This window comes from Rhamphochromis longiceps, linkage group LG19, assembly GCF_057381845.1.
Source record: "Rhamphochromis longiceps isolate RC_006_pf linkage group LG19, R_longiceps_female_GT1.1, whole genome shotgun sequence".
NCBI lineage: Eukaryota > Metazoa > Chordata > Actinopteri > Cichliformes > Cichlidae > Rhamphochromis > Rhamphochromis longiceps.
The window spans coordinates 29,858,848-29,883,124 of record NC_140575.1 but is presented as its reverse complement, the minus strand read 5'-3'; the positions used below and the strand labels follow the sequence as shown (position 1 = coordinate 29,883,124).

At 44.9% G+C, this 24,277-nt stretch overlaps 3 protein-coding genes across 8 annotated transcripts in view; 2 read left to right on the top strand and 1 right to left on the bottom strand.

The window, feature by feature from the left end:
• Positions 1 to 3,792, top strand: part of mnat1 (MNAT1 component of CDK activating kinase) — a 36,508-nt gene extending 32,716 nt beyond the window's left edge. For all 3 annotated transcript variants that reach the window (XM_085391223.1, XM_085391222.1, XM_085391221.1), the window contains one exon: positions 3,508 to 3,792. In XM_085391223.1, coding sequence (XP_085247349.1) covers positions 3,508 to 3,628 — 121 coding nt within the window. In that variant the 3' untranslated portion in view covers positions 3,629 to 3,792. The remainder of the gene's footprint in view (positions 1 to 3,507) is intronic.
• Positions 3,793 to 3,817: 25 nt separating this feature from the next.
• Positions 3,818 to 23,585, bottom strand: trmt5 (tRNA methyltransferase 5). 2 transcript variants are annotated; one of them, XM_085391218.1, is made up of 5 exons: positions 6,609 to 6,715; positions 5,904 to 6,484; positions 5,538 to 5,662; positions 4,805 to 5,447; positions 3,818 to 4,047 (listed from the first exon to the last, which is right to left on the bottom strand). In XM_085391218.1, exons 1-5 carry the CDS (start codon positions 6,614 to 6,616, stop codon positions 3,986 to 3,988), a joined length of 1,419 nt encoding a protein of 472 aa, XP_085247344.1. In that variant the 5' UTR covers positions 6,617 to 6,715; the 3' UTR covers positions 3,818 to 3,985. The 2 variants fall into 2 exon arrangements, with proteins under 2 accessions (XP_085247344.1, XP_085247345.1); XM_085391219.1 differs by lacking the exon at positions 6,609 to 6,715 and adding an exon at positions 23,471 to 23,585 and having other exon boundaries at positions 3,819 to 4,047.
• On the top strand, positions 6,774 to 20,132 carry slc38a6 (solute carrier family 38 member 6). Of its 3 annotated transcripts, XM_085391216.1 has the most exons (16): positions 6,774 to 6,988; positions 9,434 to 9,564; positions 9,750 to 9,823; positions 10,119 to 10,171; positions 10,276 to 10,315; positions 12,352 to 12,430; positions 16,428 to 16,513; positions 16,597 to 16,655; positions 16,738 to 16,809; positions 17,219 to 17,275; positions 17,758 to 17,837; positions 18,201 to 18,301; positions 18,374 to 18,498; positions 18,966 to 19,110; positions 19,384 to 19,478; positions 19,601 to 20,132. In XM_085391216.1, exons 1-16 carry the CDS (start codon positions 6,911 to 6,913, stop codon positions 19,682 to 19,684), a joined length of 1,359 nt encoding a protein of 452 aa, XP_085247342.1. In that variant the 5' UTR covers positions 6,774 to 6,910; the 3' UTR covers positions 19,685 to 20,132. The 3 variants fall into 3 exon arrangements, with proteins under 3 accessions (XP_085247342.1, XP_085247343.1, XP_085247341.1); XM_085391217.1 differs by lacking the exon at positions 9,434 to 9,564 and having other exon boundaries at positions 6,791 to 6,988; XM_085391215.1 differs by lacking the exons at positions 6,774 to 6,988; positions 9,434 to 9,564; positions 9,750 to 9,823; ... (10 more) ...; positions 19,384 to 19,478; positions 19,601 to 20,132 and adding an exon at positions 13,320 to 16,419 and having other exon boundaries at positions 12,354 to 12,430.
• Positions 23,586 to 24,277: the final 692 nt, after the last annotated feature.

Genomic DNA, 24,277 nt, shown 5'->3' with positions numbered 1-24,277 from the left:
ACACCGTCGCCCTGCAGACTCATGACTTGTCTTTTAGAAGTACGCAGTAGCCTGTCCGCTGCCCTCTTTGTGTATTCAACACACAAAGTTTAAGCTCCATCTCTTTAATAAACATAGCTAATGAGGCTCCAGTCCTTGGAGCAAGACAGGGTAGAGTTTATTGATTTATCTGTAGATGTTATTTCTTTTTCCCCCCCTTCCAGTGTCGGTTCAGCTGAATACAGAGTTTATCTCCCGGGCAGCCTGAAAGTCATTGTACCCTGTTTGGGCCGTGATTCACGTTGACGACAGGCTAAATCCAGAAAGCGTCTGATCTTTGGTGCTGTAAAAACAAGTGGTGACCCCGGATCAGCGATAGGTCTGTAAAATCAGACAGGTGTCAGTCTGAGCTCTGCTCTCAGGTCAGTAGTGTAGGAAGAAGTCAAGACTTGAGAATTTCATGTATGTAGGAGCCTGTTTCGCTCCTTAAACTTGCCGCATGGTAAACAAGAATGTATGAAAGCAGCCAAACCACACAGAGTGGTCTGCACTGAGCATTGTTTAAGGCTGATTCAGATTGCTCTTCTGTCATGTGCGTCCGCCTTGTGGTTTGTATGTTGATTAAGTGTCTGCTTGGCAAAATAGTCACTGTGGCATTGCAGGCCTCTTTTCTTTTCCATCAAGCTCAGGCTTCCACACATCTCCTCTTAATCTAATTCTAGCCAACACATGGAGTCTAGACAAGAGGCCCAGCGCAGCCTGCACCTCCTTGTAGTATCTGTAGTTTTTCCCCTTCAGGGTCCCAGCTTCGCAGCCATTTCCCTGAAGAACCCCAACACCCTTCGCTCGGGAGCGGCGTCCCTGATCCAAACGCAAAGAGGAGCCACACATTCTCAGCTGGAAATCGCGCGGAAACCCGCCGGAACATTTCACCACTTATCTTTTCACTTTGAATTAGAGATGGGGCTCTGCAGTGTTTTCCAGGCAGCAGGAGTGGAGAATACTTTTTCGGGGTCCCGTCAGGAAAGCCTCTGATGGTTATTAGCATTAGCAGGAGACATTGCCCAGGTATTCAGAGCTCCAGACCCAAGTGGAAAAAAAACACTGTTAACTCGGAACTGTTTTGATCCAACCGCACATGGCTTCTTAAAGCAAAGGGTAGCAGCAGATGGTGAGAGTCAGAGGTTGAAAAATAATGCAAGCACTTATCAGCTGTTATGCTTTTGTGAATGCTAAAAGAAATCAAGTAATCTTGCTGTGTGAGAAATCTGCAAAAGCTCCACCTTTTTATGTAAATTATACTCTTAGACTTGTATATGAGGGAGTTTTCCATATGGGGAATATTACAGTATTGTTTACTTAAAGTCATGATACTTTTGTTGGAGAAAATAACACACATCACTCCTTGGAGTCAAACCTCGACCCGACCCCCCTTTACATATTCCCTTGTGACAACTGCAGTCCTAACACTCACACTGTGTCATACTGTGTCATTCAGTCGTCTTCATCACCTGCACCCGTCCTTTCCCGCCTCCCCCTTAGCGACATAATGGGCGAGCCCAAAGTGACCCATATTTACCCAATAATACGAAGCTTTGAAAAGACCCATATCGAGTTGCAGCTAATGCTCCAGTGGGGCCCGGAGAGTGAAAGATGTTACCGGCCGAAACGGCTTGGGTTTCAGCGCCCTGCGAAACAAAAGGCAGTCCAGTCCTCGGAGAGAGAGGGGGGGGAGCTGATGGGGTGAAGGAGCATTGGTGCACACAGTGTAGCAGTAGTGTTCAGAGGGGAGCAAAGCGTCTATTTCACAAGTAATTTTTTTTCTTCGTAAGTTGGTGTTTGGCTAAAAAAAAAAAAGCATTCTTGTTGTTGCACGTCTTCTGTTGCTGGTCTGTCCTGTCAAGTACAGTCATGTGAAGTTTATCTTTCAGCTTCACTTACATCTAGCCTTTATGGGAAGATGCGGATATTATCCGCCGAGTTAATGGAGCAGAACTGAACTAACCTCGGGTGTTAGGGGTGAGCGGAGGGCAGGCAGGGTTAGTTTAAGAGAAGAGGGTTTGTGATGATGATACCCAAAGGTGATTTCCCCCCATATCCTCCCCTCCTTCCTCTTCCCAACCCCCTCAACTACACTCTTCCTCCCTCTCCTTCATGTTCTCTTTCTGCGCTCTCTCCCTCTCTCCCTCCTTAGGGGCAGGCAGGTATAAAGTTACACAGAGCTCTCAGCTTTCTTGGAAGGAATGACCACATGAGTAGCTTGGGGATTAGATTAGCAGGAAGAGCAGACTTAGCCAGGCTGTAAATAGCCCACTTTTTTCACCATTAAAAAGGCCCAGTACAATATAATCAATAGATAGCACTCATCTGATGCAGGAAGCCATATGAGAAGACCTCCCTCAAGTGCTCTGAAGGACAGGCTACAGCAGCTTGGGCCTAATGAAGTTATTATTAATCACTGGGCCTCCTGTTTTGAACTTGTGTGCCGTTTCTCTAGTGGTCTTTGTGTGCACCGTCTGGTTGACATTTTGTGCTGTCCTCCTTGTTATTTTCACTCTGTTGTGAGGTGTTTGTGTTTTTAATGTCACAGACATGCTACCAAGCATGTTTCACCTTCATTTTCAATGTTTTTATTGGGTTCTTAGGAACAACAGAAAGCAAAATCCGATCTATGCAGCGAGTGTTATCGCCAACACCTTTTCCCCCCTCATCCATCTCTCATTCACATACACCTCGGCTCTGTCAGTCTCTCTGAGCCTCCCTGCAGGTGTTAGGTTTCTCTGTAAAGCAGCCTGAATGAGCATGGAAATCAGAGTGCTGTCTGTGCTCTTGATTCACTTTTCACTTTGAAGTTTCCCGAGCTCACAGGAACAGGGGCCACAAAGCCAGACTCGTGTGAGGGCTTTAGACGCCTCTGCCAGGACTATGGCAGGACGGGGGGGCGTGAGAGGTTTGGGCAGTATTGATGGGCAAGGCTACGTGTTGTCTGGATCGCTGGCGGCCTTTGCTTTTTTTTGCTTTGTAGTAACACGAAAGAGAAAACGGTACGGCTCGCTTTTTAAGCGCACAATACACACTTGAGAAATTACTCGACTGGGAAGGGACGGAGCACTTAAGTAGAGAGGCAGCTATCACTGTGACTGTTTTTTCTGCCCGTGCACAATTGTGAAAATAAACAGTGACGTTCGCGTTTGCTTAAGATCCCCGCAAAGGTTTGGCAGGATACATCTGTAAGCACTTAGAAAAAATAAAAACGGCTATAATACTTTAATAGAGCCATGTCGGAGAGACTTTTAGGCACAAGGTGTTCCACTGTCGGTGTATGTCTACGTCCGTCTTCGCTGATCTCATCAAAGGGCCAAAGGGTACCAGAGAGAAGGAAGGGAAAAAACCTTCAAAAATAAACTTAAACTCAGGCTACATTCGCAGGAAGAGTCTTTAAAAGCAGCCTTCGGGGTGCCGGCCAGGCAGATTATTTCTAACATATCCAACCTGCGTTACTCAGCAGAGCTTTCTATTTGTTCTCAGGTATCTGAATCACGTGCGGGCTGCCGTGACTCAGGACACAGCTGGAGGATACACCTCAGGTTTGGCGTGTTATCGCGCCATCCAGGACGCGTTCAGCGGGCTGTTCCCTCTGAGAGGCTGAAGAAGCTGCTCCAGTTAGAAATGTGACTGAAAAGACCTTAAATATTGCACTACTACCACTACGCTGCTGTGGGTGGGGAGTGCTCTGACTTATATGTATGTTGTATGTAACTTTTTAAATTTTGTGCAAACTTTATTTTTTAAATAAATGGCAATGAACACTGAGGTTTTGTCTATCATTTTGCAGATTTATTTTAAAATTAAACGCAGGCCAGAATTTAAAAATAGAAAATGCAAATGACTTAGTCACAAAGCTGAGCCGTGACTTCTTCAAATAAACAATATTTAAGTGCAAAAAATAAAGTTGGCTCCTACGCTGATCCTCATGGTCCTCATTGTGCCAAGTCGATATTTATCCTTACGTTGCATTTGTAGTTTCTTCACACTTCTGTCTCTTTGAGGCTGGCTCTTCAATTTGTTCTGTAGACAAACAGAAAAAAGCATCATGGAAACCATCTCTGTGCCAACGTTGAAAATTAGCTCTGGAATTTCAGCACATATAACAGCGCAAACACAGGTATTTAGTATTTAGTATTTATTTATTTATTGTCATTGTCAAGAACAATGAAATTGCGTTTGGGGCTTCCATACAACCCAAAAAAAAGAAGAAAATAATAAATACCCCTTAAAACCCAAGTGTACATATTTAACCCAGTGTGACTCCAATGCAATAAGACAATCCTTAGCAATAATGTTCGTAGAAATTCAGACAAAGACCTGAGAAACATGACAAAATACAACAATGCAACCCATTCAATATTATTGTACTGTGAGATATGATATCAGATATGATAGTTATCTATTTAAGAAAGAGGGGGGGGGGGGGGCAGGAGGGGGAAGAGAATAAAGATATGATGCACCAATGCAGACCAGTTCATTGCTATTAAGAAGTTGGATATGGTTATTGTCCGTGAGAGGGGGGCAGAGAGTTCAGGTATTCATGCTTTACTTTTAATTGTGTCTAAATTATGGTCACAGAAATCATCCCCATGCATGCAAAATTCACACTATGGGCTAAGTAATGTCTAAGTAAAGTGGGAACTTAAAATGTTATGACAGAAAACTGAGGAAACATGCTTTTCTCTTGTTTATTTTCAATTCCTCTTCTTCCTACATTTATGGGATGTTTGAGCCTTTTCTTTTGGAAAAGACCTCATAAGAAGGAGTGATTCCTTACCTGACTCTTCAGCATCACTTCCAAAGAGGATATCTTTAGGGAGTGTGAACCTTACACACATCATATCTTTGTTAGGAGCCACGTTGCGCACAAAATGCACAGAGCATCGGTTCTTCAGAGGGAATCCGAGGCTGCGGGAAGCTCTCTCCACCACATCTGTGTCAGGGTCATCATCTTTGGAGAAGCCGTAGCAGTGCACTGTAGGTAGGTTCTCGTCACAAGGAGGCTCCTGGTGGTGCAGGAGGCCCCTGAACGCATCCAGGAAGTCCAGAGCTAAGGCAGGCAGGTTCATCACCACATGAATGGCAGATGTTCCCCTCATCAGTACAGGCAGCTCCTGCTTTAAAGGTCCCCGGATGAACGCCCTGCCGTCCAGATTGAAGGCTCTGACTTTGCTCTCCACCTTGTTGAGTTTGCAGTTATGCTGCAGCCATCGGTAGGACTCTGGGTTGAGGTCGTTGGCTAAGATGCTGGCACCTAAGCGAGCAGCTGGGATGGCGAAGGGTCCGACGCCAGCGAAGATGTCAAACACAGTGTCGCCGCGCTTGACGAGCTGCACCACCCGCTGGTGTTCTGTGCTCAGCCGAGGGTTCCAGTACACGCGAGAGAAATCAAACTCGTACGTCACCCCGTTTTCTTTCACCTGGATCGGGATCGGGACAGCGATTAGCCTGTGCACTGAACATATGTAATAACAAGTGTGAAACAGAGGGCTCTGTGGAACTACACATACTTTGGCGACCATGTTCTCCTCTCCAGCCAGCACTTCCATCTTAAAGTTGCGGTAAGTGGAATCGATTATGTTCGTCTTATTGACCACACAGGTGACACCAGGATTTTTGTCCATGATCACCTGACCTGCAAGAGAAGGCACAGAAAAGAAGCCTTACTGTAAATTTGGAAATGATGGGTGATCCCAGCTGATCCACTGTTTCTGTTAGCTGTATTTAGTCAGATGTACTTGTCATTTTGACATTTTAAGACACAGGTAAGTTTGGGTGACACATTAAAAAAAATAAAGTGAATAAATAAGCAGAAAGACGTGTAGATACTTCAGTTTGTAATAAAACCTCCCGCTGTCCAGGCAGCAGCCTCTCACCTATGAGGTTCTTGTATGTGAGCTGGTGGTCCCTCAGGTTCATGTGTGCGATGTGGCCCACCCGACTGAACGCAGAGGTCACATCCTGACCTTGGGGAAGCACAGCCTCCAGCACTTCTTCGCTCTTCAGGTTGTCATAGGTCAGCTTCAGCTCATAGTAGTGGAGCTCCTCACTGACACTGAACGACCTCAGAGCCTCAGCTTCAGTCTCACTGAAGGAGCTCGGCGAGGAGACTCTGCGAGGGTCCAACAGGACCAAGCGAAAGTCGCTACTCTGCTCTTTGTCCTGAACCACCCTGGGCACACCAGGGCGCTGGATGCTCGACTTTTTTAGGCTTTTCACTACTTTGTTTAAGACCCCAATGGGCACCCGTAGAGCAGGGACTGTAATAGTCTGTGTGAAGGCGTCTTTGTCCAGAGAGGTCATACCCCGGACCTCTGGAGGGGGTCGGTACAGTTTAGGCTCCATTATGGGCTTCACAGCCAAGCAAGGATACGCTGCAGAGCAAAAGCAGCGGTGCACAGTGGCAGGATTCAGGCTCCTTTGAGTTTGTGCAGATACAAAGATCCTGCCGAGAAACCTACGAACATAATAACGCCGTAATAATCAGGCAGAAAAGAAAAAACATTCAAATTATCAGAACAAAGCTTAAAACAAAAGTATACAATTAACCACTAACGATAAACCAGATCCAGACAGCTCACCTCAACATCCTCCGATCGCAGGCATGCTTGAACTACGTCATAAGACGTCGACCACCGTCGAGCGGTGATTGGTCAAGCGAGCAGCGACTCGCATTTTGATTGCACGGTGTAATTTCTGACGTGTAGAACGCGACGGAAATAAGAGGCACGTGACTCAACATTAACAGTGATCAGCTGACAAGTTTAGAGGAGGAGAGTTTGAGATGGTATCGTAACTCTGCGGCTCCCCGCCTCCTCTCAATCTGCGAGGGTTTTTTTTTTACACTAATACATTTGTTTCCCGCTTCGGTTCCCCACCCACAATGAGCATCAACAACGATGTGGACGTGGTCCGTGAACGCACCGCCCAGGACACCGAAGAGACTGCACCTCTGTTACAGGTAAAACAACAGGCGAAGACCCAAAAGTGAAACTGCGCTGAATGACTTGCTGACCTAAAATCTACAGTCTGAGACAGAAAATAAATGTGTTTCTGTCACAAGGAAGAATTTATGTGTTTTATATAACTTTATTTATCCAAGAGACATTTGACAAATGATTTTTTTTCTTCAAATCTGGCGAAGGGGTAGCAATAATTGCAACAAATCTAAAATCACAGTTCAATAAACATATTTTAAATGGTCCAAATTTAAAAAAATAAAAGTCAAACATCAACAGTGACTTTTTTTGTTTAATTTAATAATACACTGTGAATTACAGCAGTTAAAATGGCTGGTTTTTGTAGTGTTGTCAGTAAATCAGGCTGTCAAAATGTCCAGGAAAAATATCACGTGCTTGTTTTGAACTGCTTGTTCATCTGTTTTCTGCCTGTGTCAGCACTTGCAGTGAAAGTACACCCAACACCAGAACCTCTCTTTCTTCTTCTTTTTCCCCCCTCTCATGCTAATCTCTAACTTTGTTTCCTTTGGGCTTTGTCTTTTTTTTGCTAGTAAATTATGTCCAAAATTGAAGTAGACAAATATATGATTTTTTTTTTTTTAATATACTGGCATTATTTCAGTATTTCACTGGTTAAAAATCCAAAGGACCAGACAGGGCACAAGAGAGGTGAACAAGAGAGTGCTTGGAGACAAGTGACCAGGATGGACAGGATTAGAAAGGAGTACATCACAGGGACAAAGTCGGGACTGTTTGGAGGGAGGGATAGTGGCTATATTAGACCAAGGATATTGAAGATGGAGCTGCCAGGCAAAAGGGAAAGAGGAAGACCTCAGAGGAGACTATGGATGTAGTCAAGGACAGGAAGAGGGTTGGTGTGAAAGAGAAGCGTGATTTAATTACATACCATGGTTTCACAGTTAAATGGACAATTCTACTGTCAGTCCCTCATTTGAGGATGTTGTTGTGGTTATATTAAATCAGTTGTCCACATACACGCTGACAGACTGCTCAAAGCTGCTGATGAATCCTGCAAAAACTCTGCAGAAACCAAAGTGTCTCCATCTGCACCTCTTCAGAATGTGCCATTTTAATAGTGTGCAGGGGGAAATGGGGGAAAACAACAACAAACCAAATTCATATTTCAGCCTTTGAACCACTTATTCTTTGATTTGATGTCAGACTAGATTAATTTAATGTTGTTTGCTGAAGCTACTTGAAGCTAAAACAGTGCACTGATAATGCAGATAAAGACTTTATTGTGACACAGAGACTATTTCAGTGCCCACTTAAGTGTTTAGAATTTTAACTTCAGACAAAAACTTTTTGACCTCATTATATTAAAAATGACTGTTACAGTCATTTTTAAAACATCAGTAATGTATGTTTAGAGAGTTTAGAAGTTTTAGCTTGTCTGTCTAAAGGTAATGAGAGACTCTTTCTAGCTTGATTTTGTTAGTTTATGTGGCTGATTTCAGTGAGCAATATAGAGTTACAGTTCAAATCTAAGCAAGACATAGTGTGTGGTGTGTGTTGTTGATTCAGTGAGAGTATGTGAGGGTTACCATAAATTTTGTCATCATGGTGTGAACATGCGGCTCAATCTGGACGTACACATGTTTGCAAAGTACTGAAAACAACATGTTCTCCCTCCTTTGGCTACTCTGTTTAGGGGTCACCACAGCAGATCATTTGCCTCGGTCTCAGCCTATCCTTAGCATCTTCCTCTGTCACACCAACCCTCTGCATGATCTCCTTGAATAGATCCATCAACAATCTGTGTGGTCTTTCTCTTTTCTCCTGCCTGACAGCTCCATCTTCAACATTCCTTGTCCAATATATCCACTCTCCCTCCTCTGCACGTCCAAACCAACTCAGCTTTGGCTCTCTAACTTTGTCTCCAAACATCATCACAGTGGTTTGATTTCTCTTTGTTTTGCTTCCAACTGTGTTGAATTGTACCCTGTGCAAGCTGGGATAAGCTTTACCTCAGTGTGCCATGCTTTACAATAAACTCCAGCTACTTTGTATTTTTATTCATTTGGGGTCTTAGTTCACTTCCTGTCTCTCAGTACTGTAACAGGGGGGACTGCAACAGCCTGAAGGTCAATCTAAGCTTGTTGTGACACTGACACAAGAGTTGCCACTCGTTCTGTCCAGGATATCCCCCATTAGAGAGGTCAAGCAGTTTGGGCAGCTCCCCTTATCCTGAGCTCAGGCAGCTGTCCCACAGCCAGCAGCTCAAATCCCTCTCCATCCATTCCCATTTCCATTCCCTGATCCTCCATGCCACTGCTGTGCTCTTTTCATGACATCCATCATCAGGGCAAGCCAGTTGTTCTTAATACTGTCATGAGTAATCTTCCTGAGGCTCTTACAAAAATAATCAGATTTATTCTGCTGCATCTTTTTCTTCATGCTATTTATATTGTGTGTTATATGTGCAGGGAGCTGTGCTATCCAGAGCCAGAGGTGCCTCCTTCACCTCCTCTGTGTTTAACCTGATGAATGCAATCATGGGCAGCGGCATACTGGGTCTAGCTTATGCCATGGCTAGCACTGGAATAGTTGGGTTTTGGTAAGAATCTTCTCGGTGCGTAAGGCAGAAAAATGCATGACTTGACCCCTGGTATCCCAGACGATATCTGGATTAGTTTGTTATAATTCCTATAGAGCATCTAAAACTGTGTCTCCCAGTGTTTATTTTTGCTTTACAATTTGATACGTGCTTGTAAAGATATGATGAGAAACGTTTTTTTCCAGTATCCTGTTGGTGCTGGTGTCCAGCCTGGCTGCGTACTCTATACACCTCCTGCTGAAGCTCTGTGACCAAACAGGTGGGTGGGATGCAGGGTAACACGTCTCTGTGGGTGTATCCAGGGGGCTTCATCCAGAGTTGTTACATTTAAACACCCTCACTTGATTTTTTTTTCCCGTTCCATTTACTTATTATTTGCATCCTCATTGTGAGAAACTTCAGATGATGTTTAAATAATATTTTACAGGAGCAAAGAGAGGAGATAAAAACCAGATAATCCCATTTTTCCATGAAGAATTTTGTGATGTGATAGTCATCCTGACATCGTTTTCATGTCTGATTCTTCTTTTTTTCCCTCTTCTTCTTGGCTTTAGGTATCAATTCATATGAAGACCTCGGAGGGAAAGCCTTACAAAAACCAGGAAAAGTAAGTGTTGATTTTTGGATTGCTGCACATTTGCCCTGCCAAAAAGTTTTTACAAGTTTTTCCACCGTGACCAGAGAACTTGCTCACACTGACTGTCTTTTTAGGTTCTGGTTGGAATCGCTATTCTTATCCAAAATATCGGTGGTAAGTGAGCCCCCGGTTCAATGTGCAGTTACATACATCATTTCTGACATGCTGGACAGGAACTGATTTTTGTGGGTTTTTATAGGAGAAGGGTGGTGAAGAGGGTGAGGAGTGCTGCAGGGTCAGACTATGGTCAGTTTATTTTGGAGGTAGATAGCGCCTCCTGCTGGTGCCCAAATGGCTGGTGTTTTACAGCCACCCTCCTGTGTGGCTATTATCTCGATTCCCTGATAACCTCTGACCCTGCAGCCGCTGTCTCCTCCCCTGAGCCTGAAACATGACTTCTCCTCTAATTGATCGCTGATGGTAAACCCACTCCCACCGTCTGTGTGTGGAGTAGCCTAATGGGACCCCTCCCTTTATTTCCCCCACCCCCTCACTTCTCTCTCTCTCTTTCTCTTACTGTCATTCCTCAGCCACAAACCGTGCTTCCCAGACAGTCGAGAGCTGAGGTGATAGCTCCTCTGCAGTCATTAGTGGCACGGCTGAGTGGATTATTGCCGTGCCCTCTGGTATGTGTGCGGTTTTCCCAGCATGGGGGCAATATGTGTGAGAGTGTGAGAGCCAGCACTCCAGCATGCATCTGTCTATACCCCGGGCTCCTTTTATAAGAGTGCAATTAGCCTCACTCTGGGTAAACATTCATCTGCACTGCCAAAGGCTGATGGGCCAATTGACCTTAATTACTGACCAGCCCAGGGCTCTCACAGCCGGCTTCGGCCCTTGTCCTTAATGAAATGAAAGTGGCTCTGGCCTTTGTTGAGCACACTCTGCCGCTATTTGCTGACCACACACAGAAGGTTTAGATCAACTTTTCTTGAAGTTTACATACGTACTTATTATTCTAATACGTTTTCTTACCACTTGGCAACGCTTTCTCTTCACTCAGGGTTTTTTTTTCCCCCTCCCTGCTTTTTTTTTAAAGATGCAAATACTGTCCCACCAGCAGTTTCCACAGATGTGGTGTTATACTTACAGTAACCAGCTGCATCGAACGAAACCATTGCATCATGTCTGCTGTGTGTGATCTCTGTCAGCATGTCTTTATTTGTCTGTGGCTTAAAACGATACATATAATATAAAAAAAACTTTCATGCTTTCTTTAAGTTGACGGATGAACTCTCCCAGGGTACGTTTTTGATTAATCTGCTAAAAAAAACCCGCAGCCTCAGAGTAACATCTTATTGACAGATTTGAGCGCTTACATAAAATGTCTGCAGTTATTCTCAGAGAGGGAATGTCCGTGCGTCTGTGTGGGCCGAAGTGTTGCTGGGGGAATTTTCTTTCATAAACAAATACAGGATCTGGGGGATTAAGGCCAGGCTTATTTAACGGCAAGCGCAAGATCTGCCCTCCGAGGCAATAAGGGCCCAACTAACTCTGGCTAGCGTGGCTTCACAAATCTAAATCCCTTAACATTATCTCCCTTTATAACTGGCCACACATTGCATCTGAATACCAAACGTGCTCACTTCTGATGATGCTCTCTTCCCCCTTTCTTGCTTGCTTTCTTGTTTTTGGGGCTTCTAATACTCACAAAAAGTGACCCCCCCCTCTCTCTCTCTCTCTGATTGGTTGCCTGTGCATACAGGGAAGTATCCTGTTTCCTAGTGAGGTGGAGAAAGGGGGAGAAGTACCTGGATTAGCGTCAGAGATCATTATTGTTAGCATTCCTCCCCCCTTCGCACTTCTTCGTCATGGCTGCTACTCGCGGTCTCCAGCAGTTGGAAGTCCTGCATAATGTCCGCTCCTCTATGCCAAGGGCTTTGCCGGTGATCCCCTTGAGCTGCCTGCCCCACCCGTTTGCATTGGAGCCGTAGTAACCCCCCCCCCCCCCCCCCCTTCCACCCTGCTATTTCCTCACACTGGAAAAACGCTCATCATCCTCACACAGCAGCTTATGATTGCTTGTGACAGCACACATTCATCTGCTGTTTTTATGATTTAGTAGCTTGGTGTGATTATGGGCTTTTTTTTCTTTCTTTTTTTTAATAAACACTCAATTTCTGAACCCTTTCTGTTCTCTCGCTTCTCAGCCATGTCATCCTATTTGTTCATCTTGAAGTCGGAGCTTCCTGCAGCCATCAACAGCCTCCTGAGTGCAGACAGCCCAGGGTGGGTATATCCAGCGCTGTGAGCTCCCTCGTTTGCCAAAAAAGAAATTCAGCTCAAAATCTGTCACAGCTGCGGGTTGAACAAAGTCATTCTTTTGAATTAGCTGCACTGAGATAAAGAATGAGTCATTCCTGTTCCCATGATGTTGTAGATTATACCTTTTGGCCTTTTTTAAATAAGTCAAATTTGACACTTGTGCGCCACAAAGCTACACAAACTGGAATTAGTCGGGCAATAAGAAGCGCATGAATAATGTCGGGGAAGCTCCCTCGCTAAACCAAAATACACTGCTAATGTTTTCTCTGTCTGTCGTGTAGCGTGAGGCATGCCCACAGGAAATGTATTCCCGATACGAGAGCCATTCATCACCTATCAGCAGCAGCCAGTGCCTTTCATTGGTCTGCGTGGACATGCCTGCAGAGAAGTCCTTGGCAAAGAATGTAACTTCTATCACTTTATTATTGGCCACACTGGTTTAAGCAAGAGTTGTAGCTGCTCTCAGCCCTATCCGTCAACATCTGAATCTTCCACACACAGCTGCTTTGTATTAGCGCTCTCCTTTCACCCCCACCCCCCAAAATCTCTCACACATGTTCCCCGGAATCAGACTGATACAAGGGGATATCAGTTTTGCCATTCTAATTACAGCTCACTGCTGAGGGAAACAAAACATTTCTGTTAATGAGCGGCTTTGAGATGTTAACAGACGCGCACATTCGATTCCATCAAAGCCCAAATAAATGAGTTGTTTTATATTAAAACGCGTTTCTTTTATCTGGCTCATTTATCATAATACGGCAGAGCGAAAACAAAGTCACGCTCAATCTTTTCTGCGCTGCTGCTAACAGACTGCGTGTGTCCCGCTTCTCTCATCGCGTTTAAATTCAAGGCCAAAGACACGGACAGCTGTGGATCTGGGATTGTGCGCGGCCAGATTTAGAAGATGGAGAACCAGCTTCAGCAAAACAACGTTGGTGAAGTCTGGAGAGGCCTCAGAACCATCTCGGGCCACAAACAGCAGAACTCTCTGCCTGGGAGGGATGTGAGGTGGGCAAATGAACTGAATCATTTCTTCAACAGATTTGATTCAACCATGAGACAGTCTACAACATCGGCTGCAGACTCACCCACCCCCACTGCTGCTGTTCCACCTCTGACACCTCAGACACTTCACACCTCCTCTATTCACCCTGCTCACTCCCCCCCACCCCCAACAACAGCATCCAATACACACTCAACACAAGGCTCCAGCCTGTCTCTCTCAACCACCCAGGTTAGGAGGGAACTGAGGAGGATTAATGGCAAGAAGGCAGCGGGTCCAGATGGCATCAGCTCGAGGGTCGTCAGGTCCTGCGCGGACCAACTGTGTGGGGTGATGGAGCACCTCTTCAACCTGAGCCTGAGGTTGGGAAGAGTCCCACAGCTCTGGAAAACCTCCTGTGTTGTACCAGTGCCAAAGACTTCACGCCCCAAGGACCTCAACAGCTACAGGCCGGTGGCTCTGACATCCCACCTGATGAAGACCCTGGAGCGGTTGGTCCTGGCTCAGCTTCGGCGCCTAACAAGCTCATCACTGGACCCACTTCAGTTTGCCTACCAGCCTGGCATTGGCGCGGATGATGCCGTCATTCACCTCCTACATCGTTCCCTCGCTCACCTGGAGACCGCTGGAAGCACTGTGAGAATCATGTTCTTTGATTTCTCCAGTGCCTTCAACACTATTCTTCCCTCGGTTCTGAAGGACAAGCTGGAGAACTCTGGAGTGGACCATCACCTCACTACCTGGATTTTGGACTACCTCACCGACCGACCACAGTATGTGAGGACTCAGGGCTGTGTGTCGGACAGGGTCGTCTGCAGTACGGGGGCCCCACAGGGAACGGTTCTGGCTCCGTTCCTCTTCACCATCTACACTGCAGACTTCTCCCACAATTCCACCCAGTGCTTCCTGCAGAAGTTCTCTGATGACTCTGCAATAGTCGGCCTCATCACTGATGGGGACGCCAAGGAGTACAGAGGACTGACTCAAGACTTTGTGGACTGGTGCCAGCTGAACTACCTCCAGATCAACGCCAGTAAAACCAAGGAGCTGGTGGTAGACTTCCGCAGGCACAAGCATTCTCCACTGCAACCACTGAACATCCAGGGTATGGACATTGAGGCTGTGGACAGCTACAGGTACCTTGGTGTTCATCTGAACAACAGACTGGACTGGACTCATAACTCAGACGCCCTCTACAGGAAAGGGCAGAGCAGGCTGTACCTGCTGCGGAGACTCAGGTCGTTTGGAGTGGAGGGCCCACTCCTGAAGACCTTCTATGACTCTGTGGTGGCTTCTGCTATCTTTTATGGCGTGGTCTGCTGGGGCGGCAGCATCTCTGCTGGGGACAGGAAGAGACTGAACAGGGTGATCCGAAGGGCCAGCTCTGTTCTAGGATGCCCTCTGGACCCAGTGGAGGTGGTGAGTGACAGGAGAATGGCGGCTAAGCTGTCATCCCTGTTGGACAACGTCTCCCACCCCATGCAGCAGACTGTAACAGCACTGAGCAGCTCCTTCAGTGGGAGACTGCGGCACCCACGGTGTGGGACGGAGAGATTTCGCAGGTCTTTCCTCCCCACTGCTGTCAGACTCCACAACAAAGACTTTAACTGAACAAACACACACATCCACACATGTGCAATAACACTAAGTGCAATAATCTTTTCTGGCATCGTTGTATTTTTACTCAGTTGTATATAGCATTCGTATTCTATTTTTATCTTATTGTATATTTTTATTCTATTTTATTCTACTGTATATAGTATATTATTTTATTCTATTCTGTACAGCTGTGTACTGTATTTATTCTTATTGTATTCTAATTTTTGCGTCATAACTTTTGCACTGTCCACTTCCTGCTGTGACAAAACAAATTTCCCACGTGTGGGACTAATAAAGGTTATCTTATCTTATCTTATCTTATCTTTATGCTGATGTTCGAGATTGACTCATTGGCAGTCGTGCTCCGGCTTTAACCGAGAGCTATCCTGCATCTCGTTATAGCGTGAAATGTTCCACATTTCATGGTTCTTCTAGGTATCCTGTGACTTTACAGTAAGCCTGCAGCCTCCAGAGATCCCTTTTTCTTTTTTTTTTTTACAAAAATGTCTGCAGGAATGAGAGCTTTTTTTTCTTTAATTTAAAGTGCTTCTTGTTGAAAAGTAATGTGCAAATAAACCGGCCTCGCCTTAATTAAGATTGGGTCGAATACTTTGTGTAAACTTGGCTTGGAGCAGACCTGATTGGACCAGAGAGAGTCCAGGTCAGAGCAGAGGTCTCGGTGACATCCAGTTACAGGGTAGAAACGGTGTAGATGCGGAGACAAATCCATCAGCGCCTATGGTAACGCCACAGCTGTGAAACTGCCAAACAGGGGTCAGTGGGTGTTGATGTTGTCAGAGCAGGTGCTGCTTGACTCTGGAAGCCCCCATAAAGAGCGGTGGAGCCAGTCCCTCACGACCCCCGCATACAACCCGCAGCAGAGAGCCGGGCAGCACCCACCTCGACCGACCCCGGTGGAGCCGGCATGCCTTCCACATGTGTCACCTCGAACGCCAAGCCCCCACCCCCCTCCTCCTCCTCATTTTACTCCCCGATCTCGAATGAACTGCCAAGGCTATCCCTCGGCAAAGGAAAATATTATTCCCCCTCTCCAAAAACCCAGCAAGTGAAATGTGGTCTCATCTGATGGAGCGACACAACGTTTGCATGTGAATTACATAATTGTTATGGTTTGCAAGAGCTAAAGCCTTTAATTCATACCACATGATGAATCTGTCGCTCTGTATTTGAGCACGAAATGGAGACAAATTTCCAGAGCCGGCCCATCTTAAGGCATGGAAGAATACTCTCTCCTATCCCTGACCTGATAATAAAACGTGGCTTAATTCAGTGTTAACCTGTAATAGTTCACTCCCTTGCTGTTTTTATTCATTCATTCATTTATTTATTTTCCAGAAATGCCTGGTATGAGGATGGCAGGCTGCTTCTGATCATAATCACACTTTGTGTCGTTCTACCTCTGTCATTGTTGCCTAAAATTGGTACGTTAAGCGATCCTCAAGCGTGTTATTTATTTTTTTCTTGTTTGGTTGCTTCTTGATAGATCTTTCTCCCGTCCTTACAGGCTTCCTGGGATACACTAGTAGTCTCGCCTTCTTATTCATGCTGTACTTTGCAGTTGTGGTAAGCTCTGACACGAACCTCCATACGTCCATCTGTTTGTTTGTTTGTTTTCATTTTTGACTTTATTTATTATCTCGTGTAGGTCGTGGTCAAGAAATGGTCCATCCCCTGCCCACTGCCCCACAATATAACGTCCCTTTCAGGTGCCTTCAAGGTAAGAACAGCATTTCTTTCAGCACATAAATACTCTTTTGAAAACAACACAGATCTGGTGCAGTATGGTCCAGAAGGTCACGGGCACGGGATTAAGAGGAAAGCCCAGGAGATTGAGCTTACTGATTGTGTCTGCACAGGCTGATGAGGACCAGAGAAGGCTGCACAGATCTGTGTATGGTAACTGATGCTGTTCCTGAAGGACAGGAAGTCCAGATAACCTTGCCTGATCCTGGAAATCAACTCTGACCTTTAGGAATTAAACAGACCATACAAAAAACCTGCTATGAGCTATATTAGAATACTTGTTTCCCTTAAGCTTGAAATTAAGCTTTACTATTTGCAGCAGCACTGCTGAACTCATCTCTTTCTAGAAATAACCGGCTCACTTTTTCACCTTGTTTCTCCAGATATCAAATTCCTCTGACTCAGAGTGTTCTCCAAAACTCTTCGTCATCTCTAGTAAGGTACGTATAGGAAACCAGCGTTTTTCCTCGGCACTGAACACGCGGAGGCTTTGAGGTGGCAGTGAGAAGCTGTTAAACGTAGATCTGCTGCAGCTGCTCCACTGTGTTGACAGGTCACACTCTCACCTGTGAAGTGTAACCTGTACATGTGGAACTCAAGCACACTACGCAGCTGACACATGACACCGATTTACACTTTCTCGACCGTTTCCTATAATGTGCTCACACGGCACTATAGATGTATACTTGCACGTAGTATAAGATGCATTTAGTGGAAGAAAAGTTCAGAAAGTTCTCACATTTCGATTTGCATCCTCACTCTTAGCAGCCCAAGCAGTAATTACTACTATGAGGACCATACCTTGACCCACCTACCTCCTCCCTCCAGTGTAACTGAGTAGGTTGTTAATTTGTTAATGACTGCTGTGCTCTGACTGATGTGTGTGTGTGTGTGTGTGTGTGTGTGTGTGTTTGTGTTGCAGAGTGCCTATGCCATCCCCACCATGGCCTTCTCCTTTCTGTGCCACACGGCTGTCCTGCCGATCTACTGCGAACTGGATCGGTCAGCTTCGCGTTTATTTCTACTATTTTTGCCTGTTTTCTGTCATATGTATCCAGTTATGACAGAAAACAGCTGCTTATATTAAACACGGCAAAGTTTCAAGTAGTTGGAGGATGCGTGAGTCAGAAGCTCAGGCTTTAGGCTCCTCTACATGCATTTCCTACAGTTTGCTTTCTATGTGGAGAGGAGGTTAAATGACCTGACTTAGGGGCTACACCAAGGCCCAGGATAGGATAATAAGATAAATTATAATTGTTATGTATCATTTAAAGATATTCTAAGTCTATGAATAAAATATGGAGCTGGAAATGACCATAATAGGTGCTTGTCACGTGAATGCATTATTATCGCTTTGTCTTTCAGACCTACCAAAGCCAGGATGCAGAAGGTCACGAATATCGGCATCAGCCTCAGCTTCTTGCTGTACTTTATTTCTGCGCTGTTTGGCTACCTCACCTTCTACGGTAAGTCATCAGGGACACTTTCATTCAAAGGAAAGCATTGTCCCATCTCTGTTTTCATCTTCTAACTTTTAGCTCACGTGGAATCCGAGCTGCTCCTCAGTTATGATGCATACTTGCCCCGGGACACCATGGTGATAGCGGTTCGACTGGCCATCCTCCTGTCTGTGCTGCTGACTGTGCCACTTATACACTTCCCTGTGAGTAGACCTGCTTCATCATCATCATCATCATCATCATCATCATCATCATCATAATAATAATAATAATAATAATAATAATAATAATAATAATAATAATAATAACAACAACAACGATGCTTTTTCCACACAGGTTTGTTTAGTGCTTCTTCTTTTTTCTTTTTTTACTCAAACTGTGAAACTGAAGAACTGAACTGAAAATACTTGAAGGCTTTGTTGATCATTTTTATGTTGTTATTGTGATCAAGATGGTTTTATTTTTCAGTTCCACCTTTTTACTCTTTCACTTTATCAATTTAAATTTATTGTCGCCTAGAAAATTCATCTGGCTCTGTTACTGTGTTACAGCTGCCAGAAAAGCAGATTACTTCACTTTCCTTCTTTCTGCTTTAAGACATTTAGTTGCAATAACACTCGAGTGCTTTCAGCTTGAATGGGTACTGTCTGTGTCTGTGTGCTTGCTGCAGGCCCGTAAAGCTGCAATTTTGATGCTTTTCGGGGGGCGTGCCTTTTCTTGGCTGATCCACATCGCTGCAACTCTAACCATCCTGTGTGTGGTGCTGATACTCGCCATCTTTGTGCCTGATATCAGAAATGTGTTTGGAGTAGTAGGTATGTGGTACTTTGAAAATACTTTTAACATATGGGAGTGGGGTATATCAATAGATATTATATTGTTCATAAATTATAGATATATTTTTATTTCCTTACCTGTAACCTTTTAAATATGAACAGGCATTATAAGCTGCCAATATCCCAGTAGCCCACAGTTATTGATTGTACTGGCTAGAACTGCAGTATCTGCTTATACATAATTGATGGCTGGAGTCCTGCTCAAACAGTTTATAAATCTCCTATCATGAGCCTTTCCTGTTTGTTCCTCAGGATCAACAACATCCAGCTGCCTCTTATTTGTCTTTCCGGGCATCTTCTACCTCAAAATCAGCAGGCAGCCCCTCAGGTCCTTCGACTCTGTTGGGGTAAATGAGCTCTTCCGTAAATAGAAGATCTGGCGATGAAGTTGCATACATTATATTTTGAGGTAATCTGGTAATTATTTCGATTTTTTTCTTTTCTTTTCTTTCTCCTCTCTCCCCTTCAGGCTGCACTACTCGTGGTCTTTGGCATGATTATGGGAGTCATCAGTTTCTGTGTTATCGTCATCACATGGGCAAAGAGCTCCTAGCCCCCTTCTGGTCTCCTCCCCCAGACCAACAACAAAACCAAAGAAAATGAAGCGCGCACCAAACAAACTGAAAGTTGAATAAATAAAGGGAACAGCATCGCCCCCAGGCATTTATTTATGATAAAATTATTCTACTTTTGTTTTTTACGTTCTTTCCAATCTCAGCTCAATGTTTACATCTCCTGTACCGCACTGACCTTTGTACTGTACCAAATTCAGGGCAAGTCTTGTCTTTTTTTTTTCAAATCTGATGTGTGGGTTTGTGATACAAAGCTGTAAATTTACTTTAATGTGCTTGTTTTTTCATTTCTACTTGTTCTGTGTTTGCGATTTTTGCACTTTATGTAAATTATTGACCACCTGATGAAGACTACATCGAAGTTTACTGCTTTCCTAAATTTTGTATGTGACACTATATGTATTTGTAAACACAGTGGGTTTTATGAATCACATTTATTTTTTGGGGCATTTGTTTTGAGTGTCTTTGAGCTTTGAGCACTCTAAAATCAGGTAAAACTATTTCTGCTACATCATCTACTGCAGTGAATGTGATAAAACCGGTGATCAGTTTGTTGGTTCATTATAGCGCACGCCATGTGGGCCTAATTTAAAATGTGTTAGATTGTATCAAATTGCCAGCACTTGATAAAAGAGACATTGTTTATGTAATGACATGTCAGTTTTGCTCTATTTAACCACTAAAATGTCTTTATCGGTTTTCTAGAAAGCTCATCAGTCAAAACATGTCTGCTTGTTTGATTGGCAGGCACACTGCTGACGCTGAGGCCCCGCTCCTCAGTTGTACTGTGGTTTTCAGCCTGTAGCTAATGAAAGCCACATGCTCTGTACGTTTCTAATCATAATGCTGTTTAGATTGTCTTCATGCTGCCTCTGGAACCTACGGCCACCCGACTGCTGCTTTTAATCTGAGGAATTAGGCAGGCTGGCCCCCGCCATCCCTGCGAGAAAGCAGCGGCTGCAGGATTTTCACGCCACCCTTTTTTCCTTTTTTTAAAACAAGGTTCGGTAATGCAGGGAATATCCCCGTGCTTCAATCCACCCCTCTTAAGGACACTCCCAGAAATAAAGGGCACCACAGCTGAACATATATATTTGGTTGTCATGAGGGGTAGAAGCAATGAAGTATGACAGCAGAAAAAAATACTGAAGTACATTTTTTCCAAATAATTGTAATAATTTTGGCCTTGAAGGAATAATTTAAAGAAATGCCAGTGAGAAAGTCCTCAGATAAAGGAGCTATAAATGAAGTGGGAAAACAACAGTGTTTCTGACAAATAGGAACAAATTAAGAATCCTGACCTTCTCCTGCACGGGATCATTTACAAACCTCTATGCTGAACGCAAAAGCAGAGCAAGATTGCCACCTGGTGTCAGACTGTGTCCACAGCAGTCCAGGTCGGCACCATTTCACAGAAACTCAGGCGTCCTATGTTTTATCAAAACCTAACTAGGTGAAGATAACCACATGCTCAGATATTTTTCCAGGTTTATAATGAGCTGGAAAAATGCATGTTAACTCAAACCAGAGCTGGGTTTTTTTGTTTTTTTTTAAATGGAGATCTGACTGGGTCCCGAGTCCTCGGGCCCAGAGGTGGGAGTGTTTTTGTTTAGTTAAACTCACTCACACCCTGGGCCCATGTCCAGCAGTATGACAGCACCATCTCCCAGGGTTAAAGGATGGAATGAGCCAGCAGAGGAGCGATGGTGGGCCGGAATTAAGCTCCTGCTGGCAGCCGCCACTTTTGTATTGTTTCAAGAGGCGTCGGCTGTGTTCTTTGAAAATCATTTTCTGTTGTTGGAAATCAGGAGAAGGGTGAACCTGGTGTCCTCACTTTGACCTTCAGCCTACTTTGCCCATCCTGTGTGTGAAAACAGGCTGGGAACCACTGGATTAGATATGCAGAAAGTATTATCTACGTTTCTACAGGTGGCTGGAGACTGTTATCAGTGTGTCTTCTCTCTCCCTCCCCTCACCCCACCCAGTCACGGCAGACAGCTGCCCCTCCTGAACCTGTTTCCGTCTTTATTTCCTGTTAGGAAGGAGTTTTTCCTTCCCGCTGTTGCCAAGTGCTCGGTCACAGGGAGTCGTCTCATTGTTGGAGTTTTCCCTGCGTTATTGTAGGGTCTTTACCTTACAACACAAAGCAACTTGAGGTGACTGTTGTTGTGATTTCGTGTCTTTATAAATTAAATTAAATTGAATTTTCTGTTGTGGTGGACATCAGAAACTGAAAATCTCAGTGCGGACAACATCTGCTTTCTGTTTGCCTGCATAATCTTGTTCAACAGGCATTCCTGGCTGAAAGGTGCTTCACATGAGCTTTTTAAATGCCGGTTGGCATGATGAGTGGCTGTCCTTGTTAGTCACGGTGGGGACTGCAACTCAGAAGAGATGCCATCAATACGCAAGTGTCATCACTGATGAAGTGCTCTCCATTTATTTATTTTTTTCCTCTTTCCTCCCATTCTCTCTGTTCCCTCCATCTACATTCACTCCATGCCGCTTTTCTGCTTTTAATCAATTTCCATGCTCTATCAGTAAACATGTTCTTTGTGTCACAGTAAGAGCATTCCTCACTCTGAGCACTCTTTCTGAAAGAGCACACGCTTTGGTCATAGGAGAATGTGACCCATTTATACTCCTTATTTCTTTATGATGTTTTTAAATATCATATTGCTTAAATAAGGCCTCAAAGCAGGAGAAAAACACGATTAGAGATCTTTATATGTGACATGGTGCAGTTTGACAACATCATCTGCTCCTGCTTTTCAGCTAGCGTGCTTCAGACAAGCCCGTGCTGCATTTGTAGATGAGCGATGTCCTTTAGCCCTTTCACCAGGGGAGTCCCCAAAGCTGTGTATTAACTGAAAACCATTGTGTGCAGCAAACTCGTCACTTTCTCGAATAAAGGGGAAGAACTGACTGACACACGCATCACCTGCCAGTTCACAATAAGGGCCAACACAATGACTAAAAAAATAAACTTGACTCCAAGATTGCAGTCCCTATATAGTCCTCGAGACACAATACACCTCTGTAGCAGAGCCGTATGTTTTCAGGACTGGAATCAAGGTCAAGAGTGAAAGAGGAGGTTTTATAAATAAACAAGGGAAGTTTTACAAGGAAAAGCTTTGTAGTGGTTTGTCAATTTGGCATGTAACGACCAGAGGTTGAGGAGTAAGGAAGAGCGCCGATGGAGGCCCAGTGGTCAGCAGCGCAGTGTGGGATTCTGTTTTTTTTGGTTGGGAGCAGGGGTTAGTTTGTGTCACTGCAATCCCATCAGCCCTGCGCTGAGCCTTTAATGCAGCCCTGACGCCTTTCTGGCGCAGGGGCCACGCTGCCTCACATCTGGAGCCAATTACCCTGGAGGGGCTGTGACAGGGCCCCCACCATCCTCTACTCTCTGCTCCTCTGTCCAAAGCAGTTCACACCACTCTCACAGTTGCATTCTTCTTTTCACAACATCATGCTTTATTTGTCAGTCCTTTTCCTCTTTCTTTTTTTAAATTTGAAAACCATAACCTCCTCTACACTCAGAATCCCCCCCCCCCCCCCCCTCTAATAAGCTGATAAAGAAGAATAACAGGGTATGTTTGTGGCCGAAGGGCTTAAGAGAGCAGAGAGCACTACGTAATGTCAGAGTCTCTTGTTTGAGGCCAGCTGTGTGTGTGTGTGTGTGTGTGTGTGTGTGTGTGTGTGTGTGTGTGTGTGTGTGTGTGTGTGTGTGTGTGTGTGTGTGTGTGTGTGTGTGTGCACAGCCTTACCTGAGGAGAAGCTGGGGTCTTGTGACTGGACTGTAGCACGGGGGTTAGTCCTGCTGCTTGGACCCGATGACTGATGAGGGTAATTGAGTTTGTGGTAGTGCAGCAAGCGTGTTAGGGGTGTAGACTGGCCCCGTAGGATTTCTCTCACCGAGGTCACAAGCGCTGGGAATGGGCTTCACCATATCTGGACCATACTCTTGTTAGTTCCCGCCCCACAGTTTGGCACCAATGCTATGGTTCATTAGCTGCAGCTATAGGGTGTACCTGGGCAGAGAGCCAGGGGATTGAGCTGTCCTGGGTTACACAGACATAAATTGAGAGTGTAGACTGTGAAGCAAATGTGGAAACTCTACAGGTGGCTGAAATTAAGCCATATACACAGAATCAGCCTGCTCTGAAAAAAGGAGGGGGGAGGCTTTTGGTAGCTGGCTTTGTGCTCGAGGCAATAAAATCTTGGCATTTTAAGGAGATACCTCAGAAGTGTGTGTTCATGCCTTTGTGTGTGTAAAGCATGCACATGTATATGTACACATGAAGCTCACAAGTCTGTGTGTTCTCAGTCTCTGGAGTCATGGAGAGCTGCAGACGTCTCCCATGGGTGCATAAATTCACGATTTGGCCGTGACAGCCTCTTCCAGAGAGAGAGAGAATGTTAGGCTGGAATGAGGGGGAAGCCATGCAGGGCAAAGAGCCACTGAGTTGGCAGACAGAAGGAGAAAAAGAGGGGGAACTGCTCGTAGAACAAAGAAAGAAAACAAATCATCCTGAGCTGTAAAAGTGCCATCTCTCGTTCTGGGGTAAAATATG

Coding starts and splice junctions, on each gene's coding strand:
- slc38a6 (XM_085391215.1), top strand. CDS start 13,374: ATGGAGAACCAGCTTCAGCAAAACAACGTTGGTGAAGTCTGGAGAGGC.
- trmt5 (XM_085391218.1), bottom strand. Junction 5,663..5,903: donor CACATACAAGAACCTCATAG/GTGAGAGGCTGC, acceptor CTTCTCTTGCAG/GTCAGGTGATCATGGACAAA. Junction 4,048..4,804: donor AAGTGATGCTGAAGAGTCAG/GTAAGGAATCAC, acceptor GTTTGTCTACAG/AACAAATTGAAGAGCCAGCC.